The sequence below is a fragment of the Chroicocephalus ridibundus genome, chromosome 12 (genome assembly GCF_963924245.1).
Source record: "Chroicocephalus ridibundus chromosome 12, bChrRid1.1, whole genome shotgun sequence".
Classification (NCBI taxonomy): Eukaryota; Metazoa; Chordata; class Aves; order Charadriiformes; family Laridae; genus Chroicocephalus; species Chroicocephalus ridibundus.
The window spans coordinates 6,964,147-6,991,304 of NC_086295.1; the positions used below are offsets into that span (position 1 = coordinate 6,964,147).

The following is a 27,158-nucleotide window of genomic DNA, read 5'->3' on the forward strand; positions in this document are numbered from 1 at the left end:
GGCAGCTCTGGTGGGAAGACAGCCGCTGTGTGCAGGAAATGAGAAATACTTGTCCCAGACCAGTATCCCCTCTTGAGAAGGTCTGAAATCTGTGTCAATGAGTAGCGAACAAGCCTAATTTCAGGAGTGGCCTTTTAGGAAAGACTTTCCCTAGAGCCAAGGAATGCCAAAGGCTGAACGATATAAAACTGTAATTACGATTTGTCTGCAAAGCTCTGCTTTGCTTTCAGGAGGGCACGGCTCGTTGGCCTCACGTGTTAGCTGTGGCATCACCTCGCCACGTTTCCATGATAGCATCTCCTGAGGAGAGGCAAGAGTAGGTTACATGGCAGATGGATACAACGGACCTTCAGGGAGGTGATGGAGGCTTTCTCGAGGAGGCGATAAATCCCCAGGATGACAGAGGTGCTCTGAGCAGAGCCGAGCTCGCTGGGACGTAGCTACCAAGAGGTACTGACTGCAAAACTTGTGAAGGGCAAGTGACCGCAATGGAATTTTAATTGATCAAATAGAGGTTCGAGGTGTGAAGCCGCTCTGACTGCGGCAGGAAGCATGACCACACGAAGAATGTTTACTTAGATACTTCCAGCTTGCACAGTGAAGAGAGGTATTCCCTGGCAAACAGGACGACTACGTGTGTACACAACCTTGTTCTTCCAGACGCAGCTATGGCTGCCCTTTACCGTACTTCCACGCAGGCTTGCTCCGAATGCCGAACAGCGCCTGGCTCCCCCCAGTCTCATCCCCAACCAACCACGACTACCGGAATGCTGCTGCCACGTTGTAGTGCTGAACTCTTTCACTACAGGGCTGAGTTATCTACCGAAATAGGAGGAGTTCAGTTTCTTCCAGCCCTTATTTCTTAAACAGAACCCCCCCAACTTCTGGCCTCAAGCAAGAAAGAAATGAAAAGAAAGGTGCCCATGCCAGGATGTTTTTGCATTAACAGAATAAACCTCTTAATTCTGCAAAAGACCACAGAATTACGGAAGCTCGAGGTGTAAACATGCTGCTAACTTAGCAACCACAGCAGTGGTTTAATAAATAAGCCATCAAAATAGTTTAAAAATAGAAGAGTTTGAACACCTGTAGCAAATGTGCTACTTACAGACAGCTTCTTTAACAGAACTGAAAAAAAATGTGTCACTCCAGAAAAAAATTGCCACTGCTATCAGTTTAGCTGCTGGCTGTAACAGCAGCGGCTGCTGTCACTGAGGGAGAACAGCACCCGCTAATAACTGTGCCAGGACTTCCCTTTTCCCTTCCACCAACCTCTGGGTCTCATTGTTCCTCCACCAAAAAAGCCACCAGGACTGCCATCTCACGCCCCCCACGCTCAAGTTTTAGAAACCTGAAGGGAGGCAGAGGAGGAGCGAAGACGACTGCTATGGCTAAGAATGTTTTGCACAGCAGTAGCTTTCAAGCGGAAAACTAAATTTCATTCTCTACCTCTTTTAGAAAACCACCCTGCATTCTATACTGTAGGTCTCCAGTTATGTCCAATGCAGATTAACACAACAAACTAATTCTTCAAGCTTTAACATGTCCCCAGTATTCATTTCTCCTTTGTTATATAGAAAAGAAAACTAATACATTTCCTTCTTTATATATTAAATAACTTCTTAAAAGGTAATCTTTATTTAAATACAGACAAAACCTGTACCCTCATCAGCCCTTGACGAGACACTTCATCAGCGGTAATGGAAAGTTAATCCAGCAGGAAGAACAATCTTACATTTAAAAATTCCTCAGGAAAGCAAGTGCTGAACTTTTGACTTGAAGGAAGCCTCCCAAGGGGCAGCCCCAGAGCACCCTACAAGCATGCCTGAATGAACACACATTTCAAACTTTGCACGGGCACCTATCTGTGAAAGCAGGTAGTGAATTTTTAAACTTTGAGAGGGTTTAAGCACAGTTTTCTTAATGATCTTTACTTCTGTTGAATAGCACGAGGTCTGGGAAACTTGGGCTAATAGAGATAACAGGGAGAAGAAACCGGATCTGGGTTTTTGAATAATAATAAAAAAGAATGTAATTCAAGTGCTGTATAACAGACTTACAGGATGACAATTTCTCACATTGACATTTCTGAGGTACATATACAGAAATTAATATGCACAAGTTTCTTTCTTTGAGAGGATACTAAAGGTCTCTATAGCAACATTATTCTTATTTTCACATGCTGCAGCACTGTCACATTTACAGTTGCAATGTGGATATTCCTTGAAAATACCATTAATTTACCTTAGGGTCCCACTTGTTAAGATAAATTCAAAAGAAGACGCGATTTCAAGTCTGAGCTTTAATACCAGAACTAGAACACCATTTCTCGAATTCATCTAAACAATTTAAAATCCTCTTTCAAATTCTTACGGCACAAGACTGGCTCAGAATTGAAGGTCCACTTGGCCAATTAGCAAAAGAAAAAAAAAATCCACCAAAAAAACCCCCAGACTAAAAGATACAAAACAGAGCTTTACAAAGAATGAATCAGAACTGAAGGCAGCTTAAGGCTTCATTAAAGTATTTGCCACGTTCTGCTGTTACTTGTGTAATCCATTCATTAAACAGACTTCAGTGGGATTGCACAGACACAAAGCAGAGCAAACCTGGCTCACACTGCCCAGTTTGAGCAAGACACAGTCACATTATCTTTCGTGGGATTTATAAAGACAGGAGAACAAGTTTAATCCTTCCTGCAAGGATCATTTTATTCTCCCCAACCCCCTCCTTGAGTACAATTAGAGATGACTTACAAAAATTAATGCCACACACACTAATAAAAAAAATTAGCGTGGGGCAAAACTTAGTCTCAGTATTTTGATATTTTTCTGCCACATTTGACAGAATTAAAAAACAGACACAGCACGGCTTTCATCTAGGCATCTGTTGGCAGTACAATCAATACAAGATGATATAATGAATCTGGATAATCACTGTTTTATAAAGCTGTCCTTAGTCTGTCGTTGACCTTCTGTACCAAAATCTAGCCCTGTAGTCGTCACTGCAGGTCATGAAGCCAGGATTGGTAGGAGAATGGACGATACAACGGACAATGCTGTTGTGCCCAAGAGAAAGAAGATTTCTCCGTTCAGCAGTTCTTGAATCCCAGCAGCAGAGACTTATGGTCCTTTCATCTGGAAGCAGCACATAATCTTCTGTGTGGTTGAAGACAGCTTGTGTCCTGTGTACTTGTCGTCCACTCAAACCAGCTCCTAAATGCATACAGCAAAATATTAACCCAAACAGCATCGGTTTTAGAGAGGTTCCAAAGACCTAAGAATAAACATCTCATAGGTATCAATTTCTGCAGTCTACAAAGGAGCCTTATTTTCTCAGTTAGTCTACCATTTCCACATACAACAGATGAATCAATAATGAATGTTTTTTGTGGTTATATACATGGTATATTCTAAAATTTCATAGAGGACAAAGATTAAATGCTTCCCCTGTGTCAGTCAAGTCCAACCACTCAGTATGAGTGCAATCGCTTAACTTTAAGAGCACTTTTGCCTTATATTTTTGGTATGAGGCTTACAGCTGGAACTAAGGACCACAGATAGTGGAATACAGAGATTCTCATTGCCAGTGACAACTTTTGTTTTTAATGTATGTATCATATGGCACATTATATAACCTACCTTGGCCGTACCTTCCCTCTGTACCCTTCAAATAAAATGTGTGTTTCATACATAGGTATTTACTTTGCAATGCACACACCTGCATCCTACCAGATATCTTACAAATGTTTGCTGAGGAGGTGCTGCACCCTGCTGGTTGAGAGCAAAATAGAGCTAGCGTACAAAAAAAGGACAGTACAAATCCCAAAAGCGGATATGCAAAATTTTCAACATCCTCTCCTCTTTCATGCTATGACTCCTAACGCTTAAGCACATTAGTGCTCGACCCAAGAGCTTCCCCCATCACACAGCTGCTATCGCATGCCAAGCTTCTATATCCTTCACCAGTTCTTAAGTCCTGCTGAGATCAAAGCATGGTATTGTCAGCACGCTCTGAGTGTGACTACCTTGCACACAACTGCATCCTTGGGAAAAAAAACACAAAAGAAAAACAAACCCAAAGAAACCCAAACAAAACCAAATGACCTGCAGCTATTTTTCAGAATATTGCCAGGGCACACTAGAGCCGTCTTTTGCACATGAGTCTAATGGTTAAAACAACTGCCCTGAAGTAGGTTCAGTTCCCCATCTGGGCAGGTACTCTGCAGGAGAGTGGCCTACTCTAGCCAGGAACGATTAGGTGTTAGTTTTGACCCTTCCAGTTTCAACTGTGCCCCTAGTCTAGCAATAAATAGAAAAATTGCAAAATCAAAATGATCACCAGCAAGAAAAGTGGCGATGCTGTTCTGTTTTAATAATCAGTGTTTCTAAAACACGCTAAAGAAAAACTAGAGAACAAATCCCTCTGCAGAAGTGTCCCAGTCCTTAGGGCAGCATTCCTTTTTACTTTTCTCTCTAATTTAGTGATAACTTCCCTCCAAAGCAATGGAGTAATGATGTCAGAAAAATCTCCAGGATCTACTCAGACTAAATACATTCACACTGACAGACATACAAGAATCACAGCTTCTCTTCTCTTAGTCTACATTAAGTGTTTTCCAAAATTTGGGGCGATTTATCCTCAAAGCAGCAGTGTCCCATTGCCCTTAAGAATTCTATTCTTCTGACAATATTATCACTCCTGATGTGGGTCAGTACCTAAAAAAGAAGGTACTTGGAAGGTGACCTACCACATACCTGTGTATTTGACCAGTGTTCGACCAGTGGATATCTCCCAGAGTTTAGCTACAGAGTCTTTTCCACTTGACAAGATATACTTTGAATTTTTGGAAAAAATAGCAGAACAGACTTCAGCTCCATCATGTGCCTTCTCAAAAGTAGTGATACAGCGATTCGAAACACCATCCCACAGTTTGATGCATCCATCCTTACTTCCTGTCACATACATGTTTGCACTTGCGTTGTAATTTACTGAACATATAGCGTCAGTGTGCTGATCTTGAGGATTGCAAGACACAAAACACTGGAAAGTATTGATATCGTACAGTCGTAAAGTAGGGTGCTGGGTACCAACAAGTATGAAATCTCCAGAAGGGTGAAAAGAAATTGAGCGCAACATCTCTGCTTCCTGTTTGATCAAAAATACATAATTGGTGTAAGAAAGAAAAAAAATCTGAAATGGAAGTGTAAATTCTGGTGGCATTAAAGTGCTAAAAAACCTAGTTAAATTATCAGTTAGCACAATGTGTTCTGGTTTTGCAAAACAGAAAATGCCTCCTGTAGGATTAAAACGACAGGCTACCTTTAAATGTATCATAGTTTTTGTCATAGAGCAGCTTGCAGTGCCTGCTCATTTTTGGGATAGATATCGCACAAAAGTGACAGGAGACTGTCAGCCAGTCACACACCCCAGAGCCCACCACCACATAATCCCAAACTCTCCTCCAAAACCAAAATAATATAATTGACTTCAAAGTTACCTATATTAGATTTGGTCTAGATTAAGAAAAAGCAGACAGGCACTAGATTTAAGAAATATATAGGTGTCCATTATGCACAAACTCTTAACATGTAATTACCATAATGTCTGCAAATTTTGTAGCTGCATACTCCTACGCACCTAACCACTTATCAACTCAGACACAATTCAACTCACTGATAGCTCAGTACTTAGACATTCAAGCTTTGGTTGCTCTGAACTGGTATTGTATCTAACCTGTATATATTTGAAGGCTCTTTTGGCAGAAGGTTTTGAGTAATCAAACAATTTTAGTGTGTAGTCCCTTGAACCAGATGCTAGGATCTGTTCTGTTGGATGAAAAGCTAAACACGTAACTTCATCCACATGATCATACAGAGTCCGAATAACAGGGTGATTTTCCATGTTTTGCTGTGCTGTCTCATTCATCATGACCTACAAAGAACATTCAACAAGTTAGACTGTTAGAAAGCAGAACACGCTTTTGATAGGAAAAGTAGGTTTTATACTTGCCCAAGTGGGAAACAACAGCTACCTTTCTGACATATGACTAGGCCCATAATCACTATTATCTTGATTATTTGAAGGCCCATATATTGTTATCAGGTAAGATCCCTGCATCTTAAAAAAGTCAACTGACTTGCTCAAGGACAAACTAGTTTCAGTAGCGGAGAACTGATGCAAGAAAACGCATCACCTTCTTCATAAACAGTCCAAATCAAAATATGTATTGCTGTAAGAATTAAGGTAAGCTGGACCAACTGGGAAAACTGCAACTTTTACTCATACTGCTGAGAATTCGGTGCGCAGTTTATGCAAAAAAAACACCCCACCACCACCAAAGAACAACCCCACTTTTAAATTGCTACCTGATAACTGTATTAGAGAAAATTGAAGCAAATGAATATGTATTCTGTGAAACAGTTCTAAAACACAGACACTGGAGTCTGTAAAGGCCAGAAGTATAAGTGGGGTCAAAAATGAACTGTGTTCATACAATATAGCAATTATCAGCAACTATTAGAAGCTATTTCTGGCTCAATCCTCTAGGCTGCTGACAGAGGTTACACAAGTATACTTGCCCTATTTCTTCTTCCTTTTCTTCAAGGGTACTTTATGAGCCTCTGTTGGAGTAGGAAATACGGCGAGACAGATATTTAGTCCAACCCACTGAGCCAGCCACAAGGCACAGACATGGCATGAAACAGACAGCACCTCAAGAATTCACAAAGTGGTTACGATTCAAGTCATATTTTACCTCAATAGGCATAGCACTTTTGGCCAACATTCTCTCTGTGTCAAGAATTTTTATTGAGGCATCAGCAGATCCTGTAGCTATTAACTGTCCGTCTCTGCTATACGTAGCTACACGACACGGTCCTTTATGAGATGTGACATAACAAGTCTCATATTCAGAAGCCTCAGGAGACATGGTCTGTACATCTGCATCAAATTCCAAGTCAATTCCTGTGCCCGGAGCTACTGTATCTGACCGTCCAATTGCATATTGAACAGCACTGTCATCGTTCTCCATTCCTGAAAAGAGAGAAGTTGATGCACTTAAACCAGGTTGAGCTTCTCCTTAGACGGATAGGCTGTGGCCAGATCTCTGATACAGACTTGTGTAACAGCTACGAGTCAGGTTTTAAGAGAGGCAGCCCCTGTTGAACAAAGCTAAGCTAGCAGAGCAGGTTTAGTTACACAGCAGTACCTCCCGTGAGAAATGAGAGGTGCTTTGGCTATGCTAGAGCAGAACACAGCTCTTAAAATTAACGGTGCAAATACAACCAGCAAATATTGTAGGATGGCAAGTACTGATAAATGCACTGACAGTCAGTTACTGAAGCCATCAAGGGGCCTCTGGTCAGCTCTTCAGAGGGAGAAACAAGCCCCAACATTATTACATATGATTTGAAGTAAAAAATTGAAGCATTTATTGATTCTTTTCCTTTCTGGTTTATTGCATTGAAGAAGAAAAACCCACAAACAACTATCCCAGCATTGTAAATGAAAATGTTTACTCCTCTTCACACCCACTCTACAGATTTTTAAATTATTATTTCCAGGATGCATCTACAGAACGAGGACAGTTCAGCACTGGAAGTCGTAACAGGGCAGACACAAGAATTTTCAGCTACGTGCCCAGCTGTGATCATCAACTGATCAAATGCAATAGAAAAGTTTTTGTTGCTTTCATCTACAAATTGCAAGTCTAGCATTCTTATTTCAAACAGACACAAGGCTTCACATATTTATGCCCTTGGAACTCAACTCGTTCAGGCAGCAGAACCAGTTGAGTCACAATACAGAGAAGACATGATGTTATGGCTAGACCTCTTCCAGTAACTTAGTCAGCTTGTTTCAACAGCAGCTCAGGTATTTTGACTGCATACTGCAGCACAGACACAGATGTACTTTCAGAGAGAAAGATACACAGAGAGAGAACAGGCGATACCTTTGCTGCGACCCTAGACTGTGAAGCTTATTTTCTCGAGACTGATATGTAAAAGCCAGTGAAGATTGCCAATGGAAGGGCTTACTCCCTTTCCAACACTGCCAGGAAGAATCATATAGAAAATATTTCTAAAGTCGACAAAGAACTGTGGGGGTCAGTTTTCTATTAGGTCTGTGGACTCAGTGATCCCGTTGTCTGGAGCGTATTTTTAGAAAGTTGCCAGTCACCCAGGACCCTGAGCAGGTGTTTTTAAGTGTTACGGAAGTTCAAACAAACAGATTTTGACAATACTCAGTAATGTGCTTTGCTTTTAATGCACGCTAAGGAATGAAACACAGAACTAGAATGCCCTTCAAAAAATGCCACGGAAGCAAAGGCTGTATCTAAACATATGAAAGTGTTATGCTATTACTAGACATAACCTTTGCATAGAAGATGTCTTTTCAGTAAGATTAACCTCTTAATTCATAAGTATTTAAGACAGGGATTTAGAAACTGGACTTTTATGTTAGCTTTTTATTCCAGCTTACCTAACTTAATTAGGTGCAGCAGTTGTTCAGATGGTGCACAGACCGATTGTGGTTTTATCTCATTTATCAAGCCATTGGCAATATTTATGTATCCATCATATAGCAGCTGACTAATTATCAGTTTATAAAGTTGCTGACGGTCTTTCAAACTGACTTTTGTTCTATACATTGTGAGCAAGGAATGCCTTGGAGGGGCCTGAAATAAAGAAGAAAAATCACATACAAGAGAGTTGCATGAAACAACCACAACCTTTAAATAAAGCACATCCTGCCGAATTTCAGTGCAGACACCAAATACTACCATATTTTAGGTAAGAAAGAAATGAAGTGGGGGGAAAAAAAATAAAAGAAAATAAAAGGAAAAACCTGTTGCACTTGTTTGCTGTAGAAATGAAAAATCTCACCAATAAACGGAACATGAAATGTATCAAGGAGCAATAGAGAAGGCAGAAATCATGCGGCATTGGTCAGCAGGAGGATTCTGTCAGTGTCTTTCGCCGGAACCAGCGGACCCAGGCGCCGGGGAGACGATTAACGTGCAGGGAAGTCAAACGCCTCGGCACCCTCACCCGGCCCGGTCCCTCCCTCCTCCCTCCCCGGGAGGCCGCATCCTCCCGCCCAGCCCGGCTGCAGGACCAGTGCCCGGGCGCGGAGGGGGCGTGGGGGAGCGGGACTGAATGAGGGCGGGGAGCGCCGAGCCGCAGCGCTCACGGGAAGCGGGGGACGGGCACGGGACCCGGGGCGGGCAGCGGGGCCGAGGGGGAGCGGGGGCGCGGGGCGGCGGCGGTGGTACCTACCGACCCTTCCTTCTGCCTCCCTCGCTCTCCCCCTAAAATGGCGACCGGAGCCCTGAGCGCATCGATCGGCGGCGGCGGTAGGGGCGGAGGCGGCGGCGGCGGCCGGGACCGCAGAATGCTCCTCCGCGAGGGCTGCTGCATCGAGCGCCCGCAGATCGATTGGAGGCGACTCTTGAAGGAGAGGATTGTGCAGCGTCACATGACCGTGACGCCCGGCGCGCGCGCCCGGGCGCCGGCAAGGTGTGTCGGCCTCCACCCCCCACACCCCGTGTCACGTGACGGGTGACGCGCCGAGGGAGCCCCCGAGCGGCGGGGAGGGGGCCTGGGGGGGGGGGGGATCCGGCCAACCGCCGCCTCCGGGGTCCCTCACCCTCGTCACCCCTCCGGGGAGGTCGGGGCCTCGGCCGGCAGAGCGGCGCTGGGGGCGGGATGCGGGCGGCAGGCCCCGGCCGGCTGGGCAGCCCGGGGAGCCGGCTCCCAACGGAGGGGGGGGGGTGGGTGGCTGATGGTGGGGGCCGGGGGTCTTTTGTGTCCCAGCTGCAAAGCTCCGAAAGGCTGTTTCCGCCGAGACACCGGAATCCCCAAAGGCGGGGAGGTGAAATAACAAGTGGCGGGCGCTCTTGCCCCGCGCCACAGGCCTCCCCCACAGCTCCAGCCGCTCGGGCTGCACAGCCACAAGCACTGCGGACGGCCAGGCTGCACGGTCTCCCCGGCAGGCCGAGAGCCTGTCCCCAGAGCACACCGCCACCCAACCCAAAGTCCTACTCACGTCAGCCTCAAGAAACGGCAGTCGAAGTGGACGCGGGTCAAGGAGGGGGGATGCCATGCTACCCATGCCCCGTGGCAACTGACGTCTATCGCACGCTGCGGCCACGCGCCGACCTGACATCTTCTTTTTACCTATCCTGTACCACTTGTAAACACCAACACACACACCAGGGTCGCCTTCGCACTTGTTTTCAGCACCGCAGAGACAGTTAAAAGTTGCCTTCAAGCACGGTTCTTCAGAGGCCCAAAGTACTGAACTGAGTTTCGGCTGCTGCTTGTCGCTCAGCAGCCGAGGTCCCCCTCACAGGCGTGAGCAGGACCGCTTGGGCACCCGGCAACTGAGGCGGCACAGCAGCCCTGCGCTCCTCCTGTGCTGCTACTCACGGACTGTGCTGGCCGATCGGTGTCGTCCCGCTGCCGCTCAGCGTCTCCTCGAGCACCTGTGGTGGTTTTGGAAGCTGGCGGGGGGCCGCAGGTCACCGCTGGTGCCACACGAGGGGTCAGTGGGCTGGCGCAGATCCCTCAGGCGGGGGGCACGTCCCTTTCGCACTTGTCCTCGAGAGCTGCCGGCACGTGGAGCGCTGCCCTGGGCCGCACGTCCGGGCACAGGCGAGGCCGAGGCCTGCTTCACCCCTCCGCCCGTCCTCCCGCTCCTCGGGGCCGCCCGCCGCCACCCGGGGCACCTCCCTCGCCGGCTGGACACAATGGCCCCCGGCCCCACTCGCGCTCGGCTCCACGCGAGGTGGCAGCACCGCCTCTGCCGCGGCCCGGGGCGGCGGGTGCGTGTGTGGAGGAGGAGAGGGAAGAGGCCGGTGCCTGGCAGGATGCGGGACTAACCTGGCGCCCTTCCCCCGCCGGCGGCGGCACGCTGCGAGGCCTCGGTGGCTGCGAGGAAGGGAGGGGAGTTGTAGCGTTGCCACAGGTGGGTGGTCTGGGCGTACGCGATTTGCGTAACGGAAGACCCGGCCAGGCAGAGACTTTGCGGAGAAAAGTGTGTAAGCGGGGCGCCGATCCACGCAGTTGGAGTACGGAAGGAGGCAGCGGCGGAGGGACGGTACGTAAAATACGCATGTAGCGCAAACACCGCCCTCGGGGCGGGCGGGTTGGCCCTGCTCGGGATACGCAGCAGGCTGCCGTTGCGCATGCGCTCCAGGGACCGGCGGCGACGAGGCTCAGCCTCGCAACGAGCGGAGGGTGCGGAGAGCCAATCGGCGGGCGGCCCGGTTGCAAAGCAGCCAATCAGCGGGCGCGACTGGAGGGAGAGGGGCCAATGGCGAGCGGCGTCAGTTTAAAGGGGTATTTAAGGGAGGGCGGTTTGAATTCAAACGGCCGCAGCAGCCAGAGGGAGCGGTGGTCGGGGGTGAGCGGGTGGCTGAGTCGGGCGGTGGGACCGCGGCTTGGCGGGGTATTGCCCGCTGGAGACGCTGGCGGGGACGGGCCTTGGCCGGTGGGACGCTGTGGGCGCAGGCTGGCGGTTGCGGGGTAGGGGCGTGAGGCGGAGCGCTGCGGCGGGACGCCAGGCCGCGCCTGGCCTCGGGGCCTCCCGGCGTTGGAGGAGGAAGGGGACGACGGGACGTTTTGAAGAAGTTCTCCGAGACGTACTGGTTTTTGTTGAACTGACCCCCCTTTGCTACGTCTTATCCGTAGGCTAAGCTATATGTAGCTGTTCTCCTCAGGCGCTATGGATAAGAACGCGAAAGAGAACCATTCCGGATACCCGAGTCGTGCTACGAAGGTGAGCGACCTGTTCGGTTTTGGTGGGTGCGTTTGTCCTGATCGCGCAAGAGCTACAGGTTTCAAACTGTCTGTGGCAATTATTACCTGTGCTAAATAGAAAAAAGGGGAAAAACTGCCTCGAAACAACTTTTTCTGTGTGCAGGAATCAGTTGCCAATTTTGTATCTCAGTAACTTTCTCTTAGAAGTGCCCAGGGAGGGCTTCCTTTTTTAATTGTTAATATTATTATGTTATACTTGAATTGGGAAATTCTGCTCATATTTTAAGTATAATATAAGATCTTTCAAAGAGTGGGCAAATGTGTGTAGTCAACTTAATCCAGATATGGCATTCAAAAGCAAGCACTGTATTAATGTCACTATTTGCATGCCTGTGCAGTAGTACTCAAGATCACCCTGATCACATATCTTTCTATATAGAAACATGGGCACTTTCTCACTATTTTAATTTAAAACCTAATAGATCCTGGTAAGGTTTCAGAATAGCATAAGCAAAGCTTCTTTTTAACTAAGCTGTCAATATGATATTTTTAATGAACTGAACCAGAAGACAAAATAATATCTAGGGGAAGAAAAAAGTATCAACTGTTGCATAGGTGTTATTAGAGGGTCAAAAATATGATAAGCTAATCATTAGCATTTGAACTTAACTGTAGGGAAAGTATCCTAGAACAACTAAGAATTTCTTAAATGTAAGCCTAAATTGCCTTCCCTTACTGGAAGCAAAAGATCAAGAGCAGAGAGCTGAACCTTATTAAATAGACTTGCTTTGTTCTGCTGAGCTCCCATTGCAGTGCAAGGTATATTAAGATGAACAGCATGAAAATAAGCATGACTTAAAGCAGTGTATGTTTTTATAGTAAGAATCTACTGTCTTGATACCTTTGGCTGATGTTCTTCAGATGCATGTGGAAAAGTTCTTCTGCTAGCTATGCATAAGTATGCTGTTGTAGAAAACTACTAATTTTTTCATGTCAATGTAGAAATTTAAGAATGCTTTAATTTATAAAACATAAGGTTGGACTACCCTAACATCTCTTGTTAATGTGCCTTGTCTTTTTTCCCTGCTTTGCTGAATGGGGCCATAAAGGTTATAGTATGCTGTTTTACAATTAATATATAACTTTTCTTTTTGAAGATTGCTAATCCCATTGGGGATGGCCCGAAACGTGTCCCTGTGTCTCAACATTCTGCTCAGAGCCGGTTTCTGAACAGTGGAGTTCAAGCGCAACGTGTTCTGTGTCCTTCAAACTTTGCCCAGCGAGTTCCAGTGCAGTCACAAAAATCTGTACTGTCAAACCAAAAACTGTCTAATAACCAGACAACGCAGCAGTCCCGACCAATATTTCCTGTCCAAGTGACTGCTAGGCCTCAAGTTCCAAGCAAGAGCAATGAAAAACCTCAACAGGCTGCAGTACCTGGTAATTCTGAAGATGATGTACATATATTTTATACAGTTGTGACACTTGTGATACTTGTGCTCTATGAAGCAGAGTGAAGTGCAGAAAACCTAAAGCCAATGTTGATGTGTGACAGTTTTGTAGAGAAGTACTTGGCTGTGCCCCAAAGCAGAATAGCAGCACATACTTCAGTTTAGATGTTACTGCGCTATCCTTGTTGCCAGGATTACCCATTTACAGCCAATATAGGTGTTTAAAAATTTCCAGATGCTCAGTAGTCAGCTGCGAGTTAATGTAATTGGCACTCAAATGTCACAGTTTTTCCAGTATTCATGTTAATCTCTTATACACAAGACTACTGTGGTTTTGGGGGGAAGCTTAATGTTTTTTTATTTTTAAGAAATCTTTTAAAATTACATTTTGATAGTACTGATAACTGCTATGCTGCTTTGCCAATAGTAAGCTATGCTACATTGTTTAAGATGTAATTGAATGTATTGTAAAAACTGTTGCAGATACTGCACAGAGGTTAGATTTGCTCCCTGTGTGAATTTTTGTGTTGTGTTCATGGGTCTGGTTCATAAAGTTGATCTACTTCTCTATACATAGCAAAAAATTCTGAAGCAGAAAGCACCTCTAAACAGAAAAATGAAGAAACTGCTAAAAAGAAAAATGAAGAGACTAAAAAGTAAGTTTTGTGCCTAAATTGTTTTAGCTAACTGAGTCCTGCTGGATTAGGCTTGTTTTTAACTTCTAGGACTTCATACTGCAACTGAGTTGCAGCTAAGCTGAAGGCTACTTGAGCCCCTTGGTTGTGGAGACCAGTGGCCCTCCACTCTGCAGAGACAACATATGAAACTAGGAAAGCTTACTTTGCCCTGATAATTGTTGGGAACAAGGGCTTCCTGTAATCTAAAGAAAACTTTTGGCTAAATGAGCAATAGCTCTTCTTGTGGGAGAACACTGATAGCCACTGCTCCAATCACAAGATGTACACTTGAAAACAAAGCCTCCTTCATACGTGCAAGAGACTGGAATCTAACAAAGGGTGAAGCTGGATTTCTAGTATGGCTAACTTAAACAGTTCTGACACGCACTAGTGATTTCTCTGTATTAGTGTATTGAAATGAGTATAGCTTGGTGTACACAGTCTTGATCTTGTACTAGTGTGGCTGATGTTAGTATCTGTGCATAAACTTCAGGAAGGAAGAGACTAACTTCCATAACTTTCTCTTGAAAAGACTTGATGCATATTTTTTCATCTTGGTGTTCCCTTAAAGACTAAAATCTAGTTCAGATCACCAAGTATCTATTGAACAGGAACATTAGAGACTGTAAACCTAGGAGTCAAAGCCCAGGCAAATATCTAGCTTTTGTAACATTCTGTTTCCTCTTGCAGAAGGCAATGGTCTCTTGATGATTTTGAAATTGGTCGTCCGCTGGGGAAAGGAAAATTTGGAAATGTGTACCTAGCACGTGAAAAGAAGAGTAAATTTATTCTTGCATTGAAAGTGCTCTTTAAAACACAACTTGAGGAAGCCGGTGTAGAACATCAACTACGAAGAGAAGTTGAAATACAATCTCATCTTAGGTATAGTGACCAATTACACTCTTTGCTTTGTTTGTGTTCAAGTAAACAAAGTAATGTTTTTTTACGATAACATACCCTGTTGAAGAAAAGAGAAGTTTCTTTTTAAACACGTGATACCTTCAAATGGCTGGTTTAGTATTCTTGGCTTTCTGCACCAAGATTTACCTGTGTCTGCTTTGCAATGAAGTAACCTCTGATAACAAATCTTATTACAAAAAAGCCCACCCTTTGCTGCTTGTATTTACGTGGGTAACTGCAATTTCTCAAGAGTCTGAACTTGTTTCTGGTATTCTGCTTCCTGGAAAATAAGCCCAGCTTGCTGAAGAAATTGTTTTTCACAGAGAGTGTTTTAAGCTTAAATGCCAAAACCCATAAGGATTGGCGCTTTCAATGGTAGTCTATTCTTCCATCTGCTGTAGAAAGGTATGTTTGAGAAGATATGAATTAGCCAAAGTCTTGGCTAGCTGCTTGCTAGTAGGGAGTCTAAGCTGCTGCTTTGATAAACACCATTTACCTGCTATGAAGCTCTCAATGGATATGTTGTGAGCTGAAGGAACATGTACAAGGTGTTGAAGTTCCTATGCTTGCCTTGAAAGGGGGGAGGCAGGAAAGGGAATTAAAATTATATGGACAAATACCTGGTTCAGAAGAATATTTAAATCTTTTTTGCAGGCACCCCAACATTCTCAGATTATATGGCTACTTCCACGATGTTACAAGAGTCTACCTTATGCTAGAGTATGCACCTCGTGGAGAAGTCTACAAAGAACTTCAGAAACTTACCAAGTTTGATGAGCAAAGAACTGCTACTGTAGGTTGTTCTAGCTTCTTACATGTTACGTAGTCTTCATATCTGGAATATCTGAAGCACAAAGCTAGCTCTTCAGATAAAGCTCTGTATTCTGTTGTGTGAAACTGAGATTCCTTAGTTGCTAGTTTGCTTGTGCACTTGTAATGAGTAAGTTGGGAAGACAAATTCTGCATGGCACTAATATAATGATGTTCAGCATTGCTTAATAGCAAGTGCTTGGTCACTTCAGGCAGAGCCTGTATTGCCAGACTTCAAGGGTTTAAGGAATAATTGTTCTAACTTAAACTACTAATTATGCCTAGCAAAGGCTATACTGTAGCCAGATAAGCTAGAGTGACAATGTCTTTATACTTTAAAGATTTGTTCTTTTTCTAAATACAGTATGTCACAGAACTAGCAGATGCCCTATCATACTGTCATTCAAAGAGTGTGATTCACCGAGACATCAAGCCAGAAAACTTGCTGCTTGGCTCAAATGGGGAATTAAAAATTGCTGACTTTGGATGGTCTGTGCATGCTCCATCTTCTAGGTGAGAATGCAATATTTATCTTATGCAGTAAAATACTTCTGTAGTGACAGTGTTAGCTTTCTTGTCATGTAGTTGTGGAACGGAGATAAATGTGAACTTCCTAAAATACTGAGGGAAAAAATCCTTTAAGAACTGGGCCACTCCAGCAAAGGTTTTAACACTCCCTCTCTGTTACACCAGTTCCTGTTATTATCCTGTTTCTTTTCAACTTGTATAGTTCAAAACTTGCTGACCCTGAGACAAGTGAAGCTGGTTGGTGTATTATTATAGGGTTATAGTGTTCCCTGAGATGAGACCAGCACTTGTGTTCAAATATCACACTAGCAATATATTTAATGCATATCCTTAATTAGTCTGAATTGCACCTGACAAAGGAAGGCTATATTTGATCTAGCAAGTGGGATGAAAAAAGGAAGAATAAGACTGACTGCAGTGACTGAGATGCTTTAAAGCAAAAGTAGAAAATTTACTGTTGGAAGTTCTTTACCAGGTATTCTGGTGGAGCTGAGTCTATGCAGCGTAGACTGCACTGAGGTACAGTTGATTGCCAGCATTAGCTTCTGTCTGGCTCTTGAAATGCGTCTTATAATTGCCATAATCAGTAAATGATTAACTTAAACTTTTCTTCAGGAGAACAACTCTCTGTGGGACACTTGACTACCTGCCTCCTGAAATGATTGAGGGAAGAACACATGATGAAAAGGTGGATATTTGGAGCCTGGGAGTTCTGTGCTATGAATTCCTTGTAGGGAAACCACCTTTTGAAGCAGAAACATACCAGGAAACCTACAGAGCTATTTCCAGGGTATGTGACAACACTTCTTTGGACTAGCTGAATTGTGCTGCCTTACAGTTCTGTTGTCTTATGGAAGCTTAACCAAATAGTCATTTTGAAGAAGGGTATGTATTGAAGTAGAACTGTAGCAAGACATAATGCATAAAACTAGATCTCTAAAATGGTCTTCAGTCGTTCAGTAGAATGACTGTAAGAGACCTGAAGACACCTTGCCTCACTTCCTTGGTTCTGCCCTGTTTCTTTCTGCAGCTGAGCTTCTAGCTCTCTCATAAAGCAAATAATCTTCTCCACATAATTTTCTTCTAATTTGTAAAATGAATATTTAACGTTCAAGGTGTTATTAAAAATAGATAAGCTTAACTTTTCCTGTTGCATACCCTAGAAATGTTCCAGCAAACTAATCTTGTTTGAAGAACATAGAAAAATACACTAGTTCAACTTCTACCAGCAGTGAGAACCTTGTTTTCTTCAGGATCATGATGAAATTGTTTAACCTTATCTCAATAGGCATAAGGTGCATAGCCCACAAGGCTGACACAGCTTTCCTTACCTTGGAGTCCTTTGTCTCTCTAGTTTGGTTATTACCAAAGAATTTTTGCATCGTCTTCAGTGTCCTTCTTTTTCCTTAGGTGGAATTCAAGTTTCCTCCATTTGTATCAGAAGGTGCAAGGGATTTAATTTCAAAGCTTCTGAAGCATAACCCATTTCATCGACTGCCCTTAAAGGATGTACTTCTTCATCCCTGGATTACAGCGAACTCTACAAAGATGCCTGACAGCACAAAAAGCAATGTTGCTGCCTCATCCAAAACGCAGTCTTAGCAGGGGTAACTTCATGGCATCAACAAAAGGAGTCTTGTACTGTGACTACTGTAATTATTACAATAGGAAAAGCAGGTCTTGGAATCCGATGGCAATTGGAATGCAGATCTCTGGGTTGGCTTTTAATTGTCTTAAACTAATTGCAATGTAAAATTATTTGACTTTCAGCTGGAGGCTGTGGAATACTTTATACTTGAAATCCAGTTACATGTGGGCCAGGTTGGTTGACTTTTTTTTTTAAGTATTAAGCTGTTCAAGGCTCTTATTATGTGGTCTGTCCTGGTAATGGTTCATTGTTCCAACAATAAGAGGAAGTTGTAGTTCTAGCTTATTGAACAGTGCAATATTCTGGAGATACCTGCCTCCTAACTTATTGGGCTGCTAAGGGTATCATCACTGTGGTGTAATCTGAAACCGAGTGAGGTGAATGCATTTCTCCAAGTGTCCTAGAAATGATGTGTGCATTATTTTTTGTCTATTTTGTCTTAAATGTGAGCATTCAACTTTTTAAATAAATACTTGTTATATGCTGCCACCAGCATGGTAAGTTCCTTGTGGCATTTATCGCTTCCACTGGCTACCTCTAGCCACTTGTTTTTAGCATCAGTACAGCCTTACTTCTTGTCTATGATCACAAAGTAAGTTTACTTCCCACCTCTGTCAAAAAGGAAGCTGGTATAAAGTTTTGCTTGAAGTGCTGCTATGGCAAACTAGGTGTAGTCATTTATTATTACTCTGCAATCACAACACAGAACTATAAGGTAAGTACCAACTGTTGCTACTTACCTTGGGAGTTTTCTACAACCATTTAAATCTAGGCCTGCTTCTTCCTTTTTTTTTTTTTTTCATGCAGTTAATCAAAGTCAAGATGGTCTGAAAGCATTTCTAAGAAAGGTCTGGAAACCATTGTTATCAAAGGGGATATGTAACAGGAACTAATGTTAACATCTAGCGTTTTAAGACATTGCCTAAAATAGAGCAAGGGTCAGGCCACTCACAAAGAAAACATACAAACCAACTATTTTCCAGTAAAACACTTCAAGCAAACTAAAAGAAAGCAATTTATTGTATTTTCAGTGTAAGACTTCATGGTCATCTTCACTATTTTACAAACCACTTTAAAAAATGATCCTTTTACAAGCAAGGATTCTAGAATTCAAAATATATTCTCAAATTAATTTAAAATATACTCTGGAAAAAACTTCATCTAAACAAACTGCCAGTAGTTTATACAACCAGGTAACTTAAATGAAGCTGTTTCTTTACTGCAAGAAGTCTCTAGTGAGTGCTGGTGACTTTTAATAACTTCTAGGTGCATTTGCTTTAAATGATTCCTGCTTTACAGAAGGACTTGTTTGAAAAAGTTTGAGTAGTCCTTTTCTGTTAACTTTACGACAAAACATACTTATCAGAAATGACTGTCTCCCTCAGACAGCTCTCATCCTAACTGCATGATTCCTTCCTCTCAATTCAATAAACTTCAGCAAAAAAAAAAATAAATTACTGTGATCACCAGGGTAATTTCCTGCTATTTTACTTTAATCAGATTTCTGTACGAACAGATCTGTGTCAGAGCCACCTTGGCATAAGTGTAAGCACAAAGACAGAGGAAGACAGTGTAAAAACAGCAGAACTGGAAGGAGGAACAGGTCCAAAAGACCAGTAGGTCTGGATCGAGCTCTCTCACAGAAGCACAGTCCTAAGTCTGAAATGCAGGTTTACCACAGAATGTTATGCTGACTACCTGGTTTTGGGATCCAGTCTTTAGGTGAACTGAAAGGTAGTAGGGGAATACATGCGTGTGCAACTCCATTCTAATAGAAATAGTGTCCAAATAAGGAAACAAAAAGCACCTCTAACTGCTACATCCAACAGTCTGTCAGACAAAAGCACAGGAATTGCTCTTGTGAAGCTATAAGTTGTAATGGCTGCAGATTTGAGTTTCATGCACAGGAACAGAAAGCTGCTAGGGTTAGTTTTCAGATAAAAATGTGTCTCCAGTACAAAGCCAGGTCTCAATACTTTAGAAACCCACAGATACCTTGCCTCTGACTTGATGATCTTTGGAATATGTTCACATAAGAGGTAATTCTGGTTACACTGTTTTCAGTAGACTCAGGATTCCTTCTGAGTCTATAGACAAAAAAAAAAATTTAAAAAGGATTTTACAGAAGGCCAGTTCCTAGCCTATAAATAAAGCACATTCTCAAACTATGAAGTCTTGAAACATGGGAGCACCACACTATTGCACTATCACTGCAATAATTAAGCATCCAGGTACTCCCACTTAAGTTAGTTCAGCATGTGTGTTGTATTGCAAGACTGGGGTCATAATATATGTCTTTTATAACAAAAGAAACACGCACCTGCCACCTTAGATTCCAATATGTACCCTTACCAAAAGAACTATTCATATAGTAGCATATTGTTTATTCCAGACTATTAGGAAGGGACTCTTACTCTGTTTCCCAACTACACAGTAATAAACTAATGCTGCCACTCTTGTTTTGACAAGAAAAAAAATTAAGGCCCCAAAAGCTAGATTATAAAGACCCAAAACTGAATGTTCTAAAGAGATTGATCATTGTCAAGCATTTATGTTACTACTTGCAGTGGAAAACAAATACCATTTTAACAGGTTTTTCTAAAGAGGTGGCAAAAGGGAAAGAAGATGAGGACAGCACTTTTCACAGTGTAACATTTACCTGCAAGAACAAGCAAGAAATACAAGAGCAGATCAGCATTAACATGAATCCAAGTAAGTCTTCCAAAGAAATTTAGCAATCTGAAAAGCTACAGGGATATAGAGCACTTAAAAAACAGAGTAAAAACCAGTAAGAGATCATCATGGATTTGGGGCAGGAGGTTTGAAGAAACCAATCTTCCGGCAGTATCGGACAATAAATGGCACAGAAACGATAGTAATGCTGATTCGGACTGGAGCAAACAATTTGTGAATAGCATATGCCAACACAAATGTGCTGGTACCAGCAGCCATTTTAGATTGCAACGATGATTCACTGAAACCAAGTTTGAAGAGAACTGCAGTCATATCCACACCACTGGGGAAAAAGAAAACAAGATATCTTAGTTTATTTTAAGGTTGTGTGCTAAAGAATGTAAATTAAAAGTGCTATTATTTTTTAGGTAATTTAACATGGCATACTTCCAATTCTGGAATTTATCTTTAAATCTAGATGTTGTTAAATAATAAAAACAATGAACAGTGACAGCTCAAGTTACTTCTGTAGCAACAACACATGCAATAATTTCAGATGCACGCTTTTTTTCTTAAATTGACAAGTTCCCTATGAAGTCAAATATGTTCTTAGTTTTACAACTGTAAAGCTGCAGTATTTGCATGGAGAATACTCAGCCCCTTGCTCAACCTTCTGATAAAATAATCTATTTCTCTGCTTCTGAGTTTTAGAAAAGTTAGAAATTTGTGAATTTGTGTTGGAAATTCATCTTCCCAAAATTTACAGAAAAGTCTATTCTGTGTCTTGATGACATTTATCACATAAATATAGATCAACCCAAACCAAACAAGGTACTTGTTGTTAGGGTTAGAATGTTCTAACAGAGGAGTACAAAGCTGTTCAAATGGCAAGTATCTTATCTAAAAATCTAACAAGGAAGTATTATGGATCTCAAATAAGCATTATCCATCAAATCCATTAATGTTTTAATTCTCTATAGACAGCTTTCATCACGGTTCTTACGTTTGGAGTAATTTTTCAAAAGAAGTTGTTACTGTAATTTTCCCCCCTTCACTTGCCAGTATAGTATCTTGTAACTGAGAGTTAAATCATACCTGAAGGAAAAAATTTTCACTGTCACCCTGTGCCACAACGTAGTAAACGAGAGAAATTAAGCATTCACATGTTCCCACTGAAATCAAGCATAAGCGGCAGGGTATGTTTTGAGAAACAATGTGTTTCTCTGTTTCCTCAGTTGAAACACCTCATGCTCAACAGACATATCTATAACTGATGCATTCCTACCAGAAGCCACATAATTTCTACCTGACTCCTACACAGTTATCTAGTATTTTCTTTTTTAATCTAATCCTGGTTTAGTGGACATTGCCTTCTGCAGTTGCAACTGCAGAAACTGAGTTCAACACCCAGAAAAATAAGTTTATCTCTAAGCTCCAGCACTTTTGTACAGCTTTATCTTTACAGACCATACTACCGTTTGAGAACAAAAGATATCTCTGCAGAACAAAAATAAATTCTCTCATGTGGCTAGTTACTCTGGTGCAGTCTCTATTCTGCTGTTCGCACCTGCCCACCACAGATCATGAACCTATGCAAAAAGACCATGTACGTCTATGTTCTCTCATGCCTGATGGGAGATTCAGTCCATTTATGGATCCATCTATACACAAAATTCAGATTACTCTGTATGGATCAAATAGATGTAAAGTACATGTCTCCTTCCAGAAGTAAACACATAGGTAAGATATTTTTCTTGGCTAAACCATTACCTAGAGGCTACAGACAACTGTACAAACCTCACCTTGACACAGCCAAGTAGAAGATTCCTAGAGATACTAAGGAAATTCCAACATGGAATGAAACCCCTACAGCACCATATTCCTTAAAAACTTGTTTCAGTTGCTGGGATTTGTTGAGTTTCTTGTTTTCATCACTGGGATCCGTGGCTGCCTTTTCAGGGGATATACCTGCATCCTAAAAAGAAAACAATTAAAAGTATTTATTAGCATTAAGCACAATATCATATTCCAGTCAGTTGAACCAATCTGAAATAATGAAAGAAGTGGCTTGCATACAGTGCCATTCAGAATGCTTTGGGAAGATAGTAACACACTTTTGTTCTTTTGCATCACGATAGCAGATGCCTGTGGCAGAGCCCATGCAAGCTCCCTTTCCCTAACTATTCATACCAAAAGGATGCACTGAGCTTGATGTAAGTTCTTACACAATGCAAGTTTCATAATTAAAAGGAGTTGTTATAGTCCCAGTCTTCCATTTGATCCAAATGTGTGCCAAGGCACACCCACACAGTTGCTTGAGAGATGAGTCTGAGGTACCAGAGATCTTTGCTTACTCCCACTGCTCAGCTTTGAACAGTGAATTCTTGTAACGTAGCTTTTTGTTCAAGGGCAAAGCAGCTGATGGTGCTGGAAGCCTACATAATACCACGCTGATGCTGGCTTACTAACAACTTACTGATAGAAAAGGTCCAACATTTAACGTCCCATAAGTCACCCTCTGCAGATTCACTCAAAAAAAGGAAGAACCAGGAAACTGCTACTGTTGACAGCAACAAGCAATACTGTTGCCACGATGCAGACAACAGCTACACAGACATGCCAGTGCCAGAGTAAACAGCCTAACTACACTGAAAGTGTTTGCCATTGTAAAATTTATTCACAGCTTTTTATTTGGGTAAATTGAAAGTGCAGAACTTCACACCAAAACATACCCCAAAGCCATCTGATAGCGCAATGCAGGCAAAGAAGGGCATATAGGCTGCTAGTACCAAGTCAGCCCTCGGATACCTCCTCATACTTGCTATGGAAGAAAAACTAACTGGAGAAAGAAAACGTTTTGACAGACCTCAGGATTTTTCTCTAATTAGTGAGGAAAGATTAGACGAGTCCTTTCTTTTCATCTGAATTCAGCAGCAGTCGTGAGAATATGACAGCCAGACTAAAGGCCACTGTTTCCCACAGGACAGGTACAGCTACCAAGTGCCTGGCACTGCTTTGTCCTACTGTAGATTGGTGTCAAGACATACAAAAGAAGAGGCATAAGAAAAATACTTTTGATTAATCCTTGGACATGGCAAGATTGTACATTAGGATAAAAAAACAGGCTCCTCTTACAACATTCATGGTAGAATGAACTCGCTTTAATCAGTGCTTTTAACCACACCGACCACACCACCACCCAGCCCCACAAAAAACCTATGTTCGCTGCTGGTTTTCTCTTTTTTAATTGTAATTTGTGTTACTTTGTATTTAATTTTGACAGGAAATCACACTGATCCACAAATACATATGCAGGGATTTGTGTAGCTCAACTTATTCTGATTCTTGCATTTTTAAAATTTTCAAACATAATGGGTAATGTTAGATTATTTTTTTTTTTTGCTCATGAGCCAGAGCAATATTTGAATAGAAACTGAAATTGACTAAGAAAGAAAAACATCCAGTAGAAAAAGAAATCCTTTATTGCTTAAACCAAGCAGTTTTAATACCAGAAGGTAAATGAGGAAAAATATTCAAATACATATATTTTGAAGCAAGCTCATTAAGCAAAAGAATGGAGTCATAGTTAGATAATCTAATTACTTTCAGCCACTGGAAGTAATTAGGTTCCACACATGGCTGTACTACATGGCTGCTATTTCACCATGCTTCAGAACTCATTCTCTTACCCTTCAGGTGGGGGAAGAATGCTCTTTTAACTCCCCGTCTGTAAAATTTAAATACTGAGTTATTGAATGGAACTAGTTGAATAAACTAACAAAATAGTCTCATAATACCTTCTGCAAAAAGCTGTCCTAACAATTCAATCAAGAATACTAATTTATTCAACAGTGTGATTTTCTTAAAAGCCAAGTGCGGTTTGAATGGTATTTTAAGATTTAATAGCTTATATGAGTTTTTCATCCAAACAAAGATGATAATTATCTATGTAAGGAGCCAAATATGAAGATTTTCTTCAGATAGCTGCCACAAAAACAGGAGCTGACAATCTACGGAGATACATAATTCTCAGAAGAACCCTGGGTCTTACAGCCACGCTTGCAAGATGGATCGTAAGGACTGAAAAATAGCTTGTTCTCATCATGCAAGTACATTTCAATTCACTTATGCTCTCAGACTCACCTGCTAGGCAATTTCTAAATGGTATCGAAGCAAGATGTTAAAAAAAAGTACTACTTCAACAGATATTATTTGGACTACCCAGTATGGTCATGGCCTGAATAATGTACAACTTAACAAAGCAAGCTACCTATTTTCCATATAATTCTGCCATAATCTTTATGCTAGAAAGCAAATTTTATTCCCATTCTTTAGACAAAGATTCAGCTTATGGACAAACGGCAGCATGAAAACAAATCTGAAACTTCATGTTACGCTTTGTAATGAGGCTGCAGAAATTAGTCTGAAAATTAAGCTGTAGAAATTAAACTGGAAATGAGGATTTGTATGGAAAGCTCACATTCATGATCTGGGCACAAGCAGGTGTAAAGCAGGTCCCTGTCTCCTATAAAAATCAAACATAAAAACGATTTAATAATCTACTGCCATGTAAAAACCAGTTACATGTAAGGCCTTCATCTGCTTTTCTCCCTGAGTCAATTGAAAATTAAAACCAAAACAATGAATGGTACAAATTCATGCAAATTTTTCCTTCCCATGTCCAAAAAAATCATCTGAACGTAGAAAGCACGGTGAAACACATAATTAACCGGGTGCATGTTCGTATTCTCTCTCTCAGCTAACAAAAAGGCACAGAGTCAGGCACAGGACCTCTCTCTGTGGGCACCCTGCCAGCACGCCACCCGTTGTCATTTTCAGGGGCTGAAACCCATGGCACTTTCAGAAAACCCTTTCAGCTACCACCACCAGGAACATGCGGGCCTCTCTGCTTCTGCGTGAATTACTGAAATCCCCTTTTTTTAATTCTTCATGGCTCACCTGAAGTGCTTGAACTCTGCAGCCCCCAGGAAACACACACCACCCCCCCCACCACTGAGGCAGTGCGGGCCAGCTGAACCCCTCATATTGAAAACACCCCCAAAAACTGGAAAATACTCCCAAGCCAGGACAACTTGTCCTTTAATCAAAGGTACGACCTGCTTCCCCACCAAAGCATAGAATTGTCTAGGTTGGAAGGGACCTTTCAGACCATCGAGTCCAACCATCAACTTAACATTGCCAAAACCACCACTAAACCATGTCCCTCAGCACCACATCTACCTGTCTTCTAAATACCTCCAGGGATGGTGATTCCACCACTTCCCTGGGCAGCCTGTTCCAATGTTTGATAACCCTTTTGGCAAAGCAGTTTTTCCTAATATCCAGTCTAAACCTCTCCTGGCACAACTTGAGGCCATTTTCTCTTGTCCTATCACCTGTTACTTAGGAGAAGAGACTGACCCCCACCTCGCTACAACCTCCTTTCAGGAAGTTGTAGAGAGCGATAATGTCTCCCCTCAGCCCCCCTTTCTCCAGGCTGATCAGCCCCAGTTCCCCCTCATAAGACTTGTGCTCCAGACCCCTCACCAGCTTTGTTGCCCTTCTCTGGACCCAGCTCCAGCACCTCAGTGTCTTTTTTGTGGTGAAGGGCCCAAAATTGTACACAGTATTCAAGGTGCGGCCTCACCAGTGAGGAGTACAGGAGGACAGTCACTGCCCCAGTCCTGCTGGACACACTTCCTGATACAGGCCAGGATGCTGTTGGCCTTCCTGGCCATCTGCACACACCGTCGGCTCATATTTAGCCGGCTGCCAACCACCATCCCCACGTCCTTTTCCACCAGGCAGCTCTCCAGCCACTCTCCCCTAGGCCTGCAGCATTCATGGGGTTGTTGTGACCCAAGTGCAGGCAACGAGCCTTGCTGAACCTCATACCATTAGCCTCGACCCATCGATCCAGCCTGTCCAGATCCACCTGGAAAGCCTTCCTACCCTCAAGCAGGTGGACAATCCCACCTAACGTGGTGTCATCTGCGAATTTACTGAGGGCACACCTGATCACCTCACCCAGATCCTCACGGGGGCTCCCAGCCTCCCCCCTCCCCCCAGCCTTACCTTGGTGGAGGTGCCGGCGGCGGCTCTCAGCCTTACGAAGGGCAGCGGCGGACTGAGAACAACCCGGGCGAGGCGGGGACCGTAGCCCAATGCTCGGGGGAAGCCGGCGAGCGGGGGGCTGCGCGGGATGGCCGGCAGCCGCAGCGGGCCCAGGCGCACCAGGCGGTACATAGCAACGGCGCAACAACAGCGCAGCCCCCAACTCTGCGCGCCGAGCGGGGCGGGTGATCAGACCCGACGAGCCGACCACCTGCCCCTCCCGGCGGCGGGAGCCCTCCTCCTTAAAGGCGCAGCGTCCCTTTTAGGGGCGCTACGCCTTTAAGGAGGAGGGCTCCCGCCGCCGGGCGGGCTGGCGGTTATTTGAGGGAGGGCGGTTACAGGCGACGCTGCCCGCTGAGGCGATGGGGGTGAGCGCCGGGTGTTTTTTATTTCCTGAGGAAAAAAAGTCTCTAAAAGGGGTATTTTACCACTCGGGACGGCGTGAGGCCGTCCCCCGCCTCGTCTCGGCTGGTTAAACCCCTTTCCAGCGCCTTTCTGGAGGGAGCTGTAGGAGTTTGAGCGCAGCAGCTTTTCGGTGTGGCCTTCCGGGTAGCTCGCTAAGGGGGGAAAATTGCCTTTTTCAGTCCCCCGG

The 27,158-nt window shown here is 43.3% G+C and overlaps 3 protein-coding genes across 7 annotated transcripts; 1 reads left to right on the top strand and 2 right to left on the bottom strand.

Moving 5' to 3' along the window:
* Positions 1-2,283: 2,283 nt before the first annotated feature.
* Positions 2,284-11,111, bottom strand: CSTF1 (cleavage stimulation factor subunit 1). Of its 3 annotated transcripts, XM_063349893.1 has the most exons (8): positions 10,887-11,111; positions 10,051-10,612; positions 9,282-9,452; positions 8,485-8,680; positions 6,758-7,035; positions 5,737-5,934; positions 4,758-5,148; positions 2,284-3,215 (listed from the first exon to the last, which is right to left on the bottom strand). In XM_063349893.1, the coding sequence occupies exons 2-8, from the start codon at positions 10,168-10,170 to the stop codon at positions 2,956-2,958; spliced, it is 1,614 nt and encodes a 537-aa protein (XP_063205963.1). In that variant the 5' UTR covers positions 10,171-10,612; positions 10,887-11,111; the 3' UTR covers positions 2,284-2,955. The 3 variants fall into 3 exon arrangements, with proteins under 3 accessions (XP_063205963.1, XP_063205962.1, XP_063205964.1); XM_063349892.1 differs by having other exon boundaries at positions 10,051-11,111; XM_063349894.1 differs by lacking the exon at positions 9,282-9,452 and having other exon boundaries at positions 10,051-11,110.
* On the top strand, positions 10,974-18,533 carry AURKA (aurora kinase A). Of its 3 annotated transcripts, none has more exons than XM_063349897.1 (9): positions 10,974-11,103; positions 11,697-11,784; positions 12,923-13,205; positions 13,794-13,872; positions 14,584-14,775; positions 15,448-15,586; positions 15,968-16,116; positions 16,747-16,921; positions 17,542-18,533. In XM_063349897.1, the coding sequence occupies exons 2-9, from the start codon at positions 11,731-11,733 to the stop codon at positions 17,731-17,733; spliced, it is 1,263 nt and encodes a 420-aa protein (XP_063205967.1). In that variant the 5' UTR covers positions 10,974-11,103; positions 11,697-11,730; the 3' UTR covers positions 17,734-18,533. The 3 variants fall into 3 exon arrangements, with proteins under 3 accessions (XP_063205967.1, XP_063205966.1, XP_063205965.1); XM_063349896.1 differs by lacking the exon at positions 10,974-11,103 and adding an exon at positions 11,221-11,345; XM_063349895.1 differs by lacking the exon at positions 10,974-11,103 and adding an exon at positions 11,354-11,409 and having other exon boundaries at positions 17,542-18,532.
* A 248-nt stretch (positions 18,534-18,781) lies between these two features.
* Positions 18,782-26,823, bottom strand: FAM210B (family with sequence similarity 210 member B). Its single transcript, XM_063350342.1, has 3 exons — positions 26,528-26,823; positions 22,255-22,427; positions 18,782-20,795 (listed from the first exon to the last, which is right to left on the bottom strand). The coding sequence occupies exons 1-3, from the start codon at positions 26,696-26,698 to the stop codon at positions 20,579-20,581; spliced, it is 561 nt and encodes a 186-aa protein (XP_063206412.1). The 5' UTR covers positions 26,699-26,823; the 3' UTR covers positions 18,782-20,578.
* Positions 26,824-27,158: the final 335 nt, after the last annotated feature.

Excerpts from the sequence above, each read along its gene's own strand:
- AURKA (XM_063349897.1), top strand. The coding sequence starts at position 11,731 with ATGGATAAGAACGCGAAAGAGAACCATTCCGGATACCCGAGTCGTGCT. Across the intron at positions 11,785-12,922 it reads ACCCGAGTCGTGCTACGAAG|ATTGCTAATCCCATTGGGGA; the intron begins GTGAGCGACCTG and ends TTCTTTTTGAAG. Across the intron at positions 13,873-14,583 it reads AAAAATGAAGAGACTAAAAA|AAGGCAATGGTCTCTTGATG; the intron begins GTAAGTTTTGTG and ends TTCCTCTTGCAG.
- CSTF1 (XM_063349893.1), bottom strand. The coding sequence starts at position 10,170 with ATGTCAGGTCGGCGCGTGGCCGCAGCGTGCGATAGACGTCAGTTGCCA. Across the intron at positions 7,036-8,484 it reads GCTGCACCTAATTAAGTTAG|GAATGGAGAACGATGACAGT; the intron begins GTAAGCTGGAAT and ends CTCTCTTTTCAG. Across the intron at positions 3,216-4,757 it reads AACACTGGTCAAATACACAG|GAGCTGGTTTGAGTGGACGA; the intron begins GTATGTGGTAGG and ends GTATGCATTTAG.
- FAM210B (XM_063350342.1), bottom strand. The coding sequence starts at position 26,698 with ATGTACCGCCTGGTGCGCCTGGGCCCGCTGCGGCTGCCGGCCATCCCG. Across the intron at positions 22,428-26,527 it reads CCGCCGGCACCTCCACCAAG|GATGCAGGTATATCCCCTGA; the intron begins GTAAGGCTGGGG and ends TTTTCTTTTTAG. Across the intron at positions 20,796-22,254 it reads TTCTACTTGGCTGTGTCAAG|TGGTGTGGATATGACTGCAG; the intron begins GTGAGGTTTGTA and ends CTTTTTCCCCAG.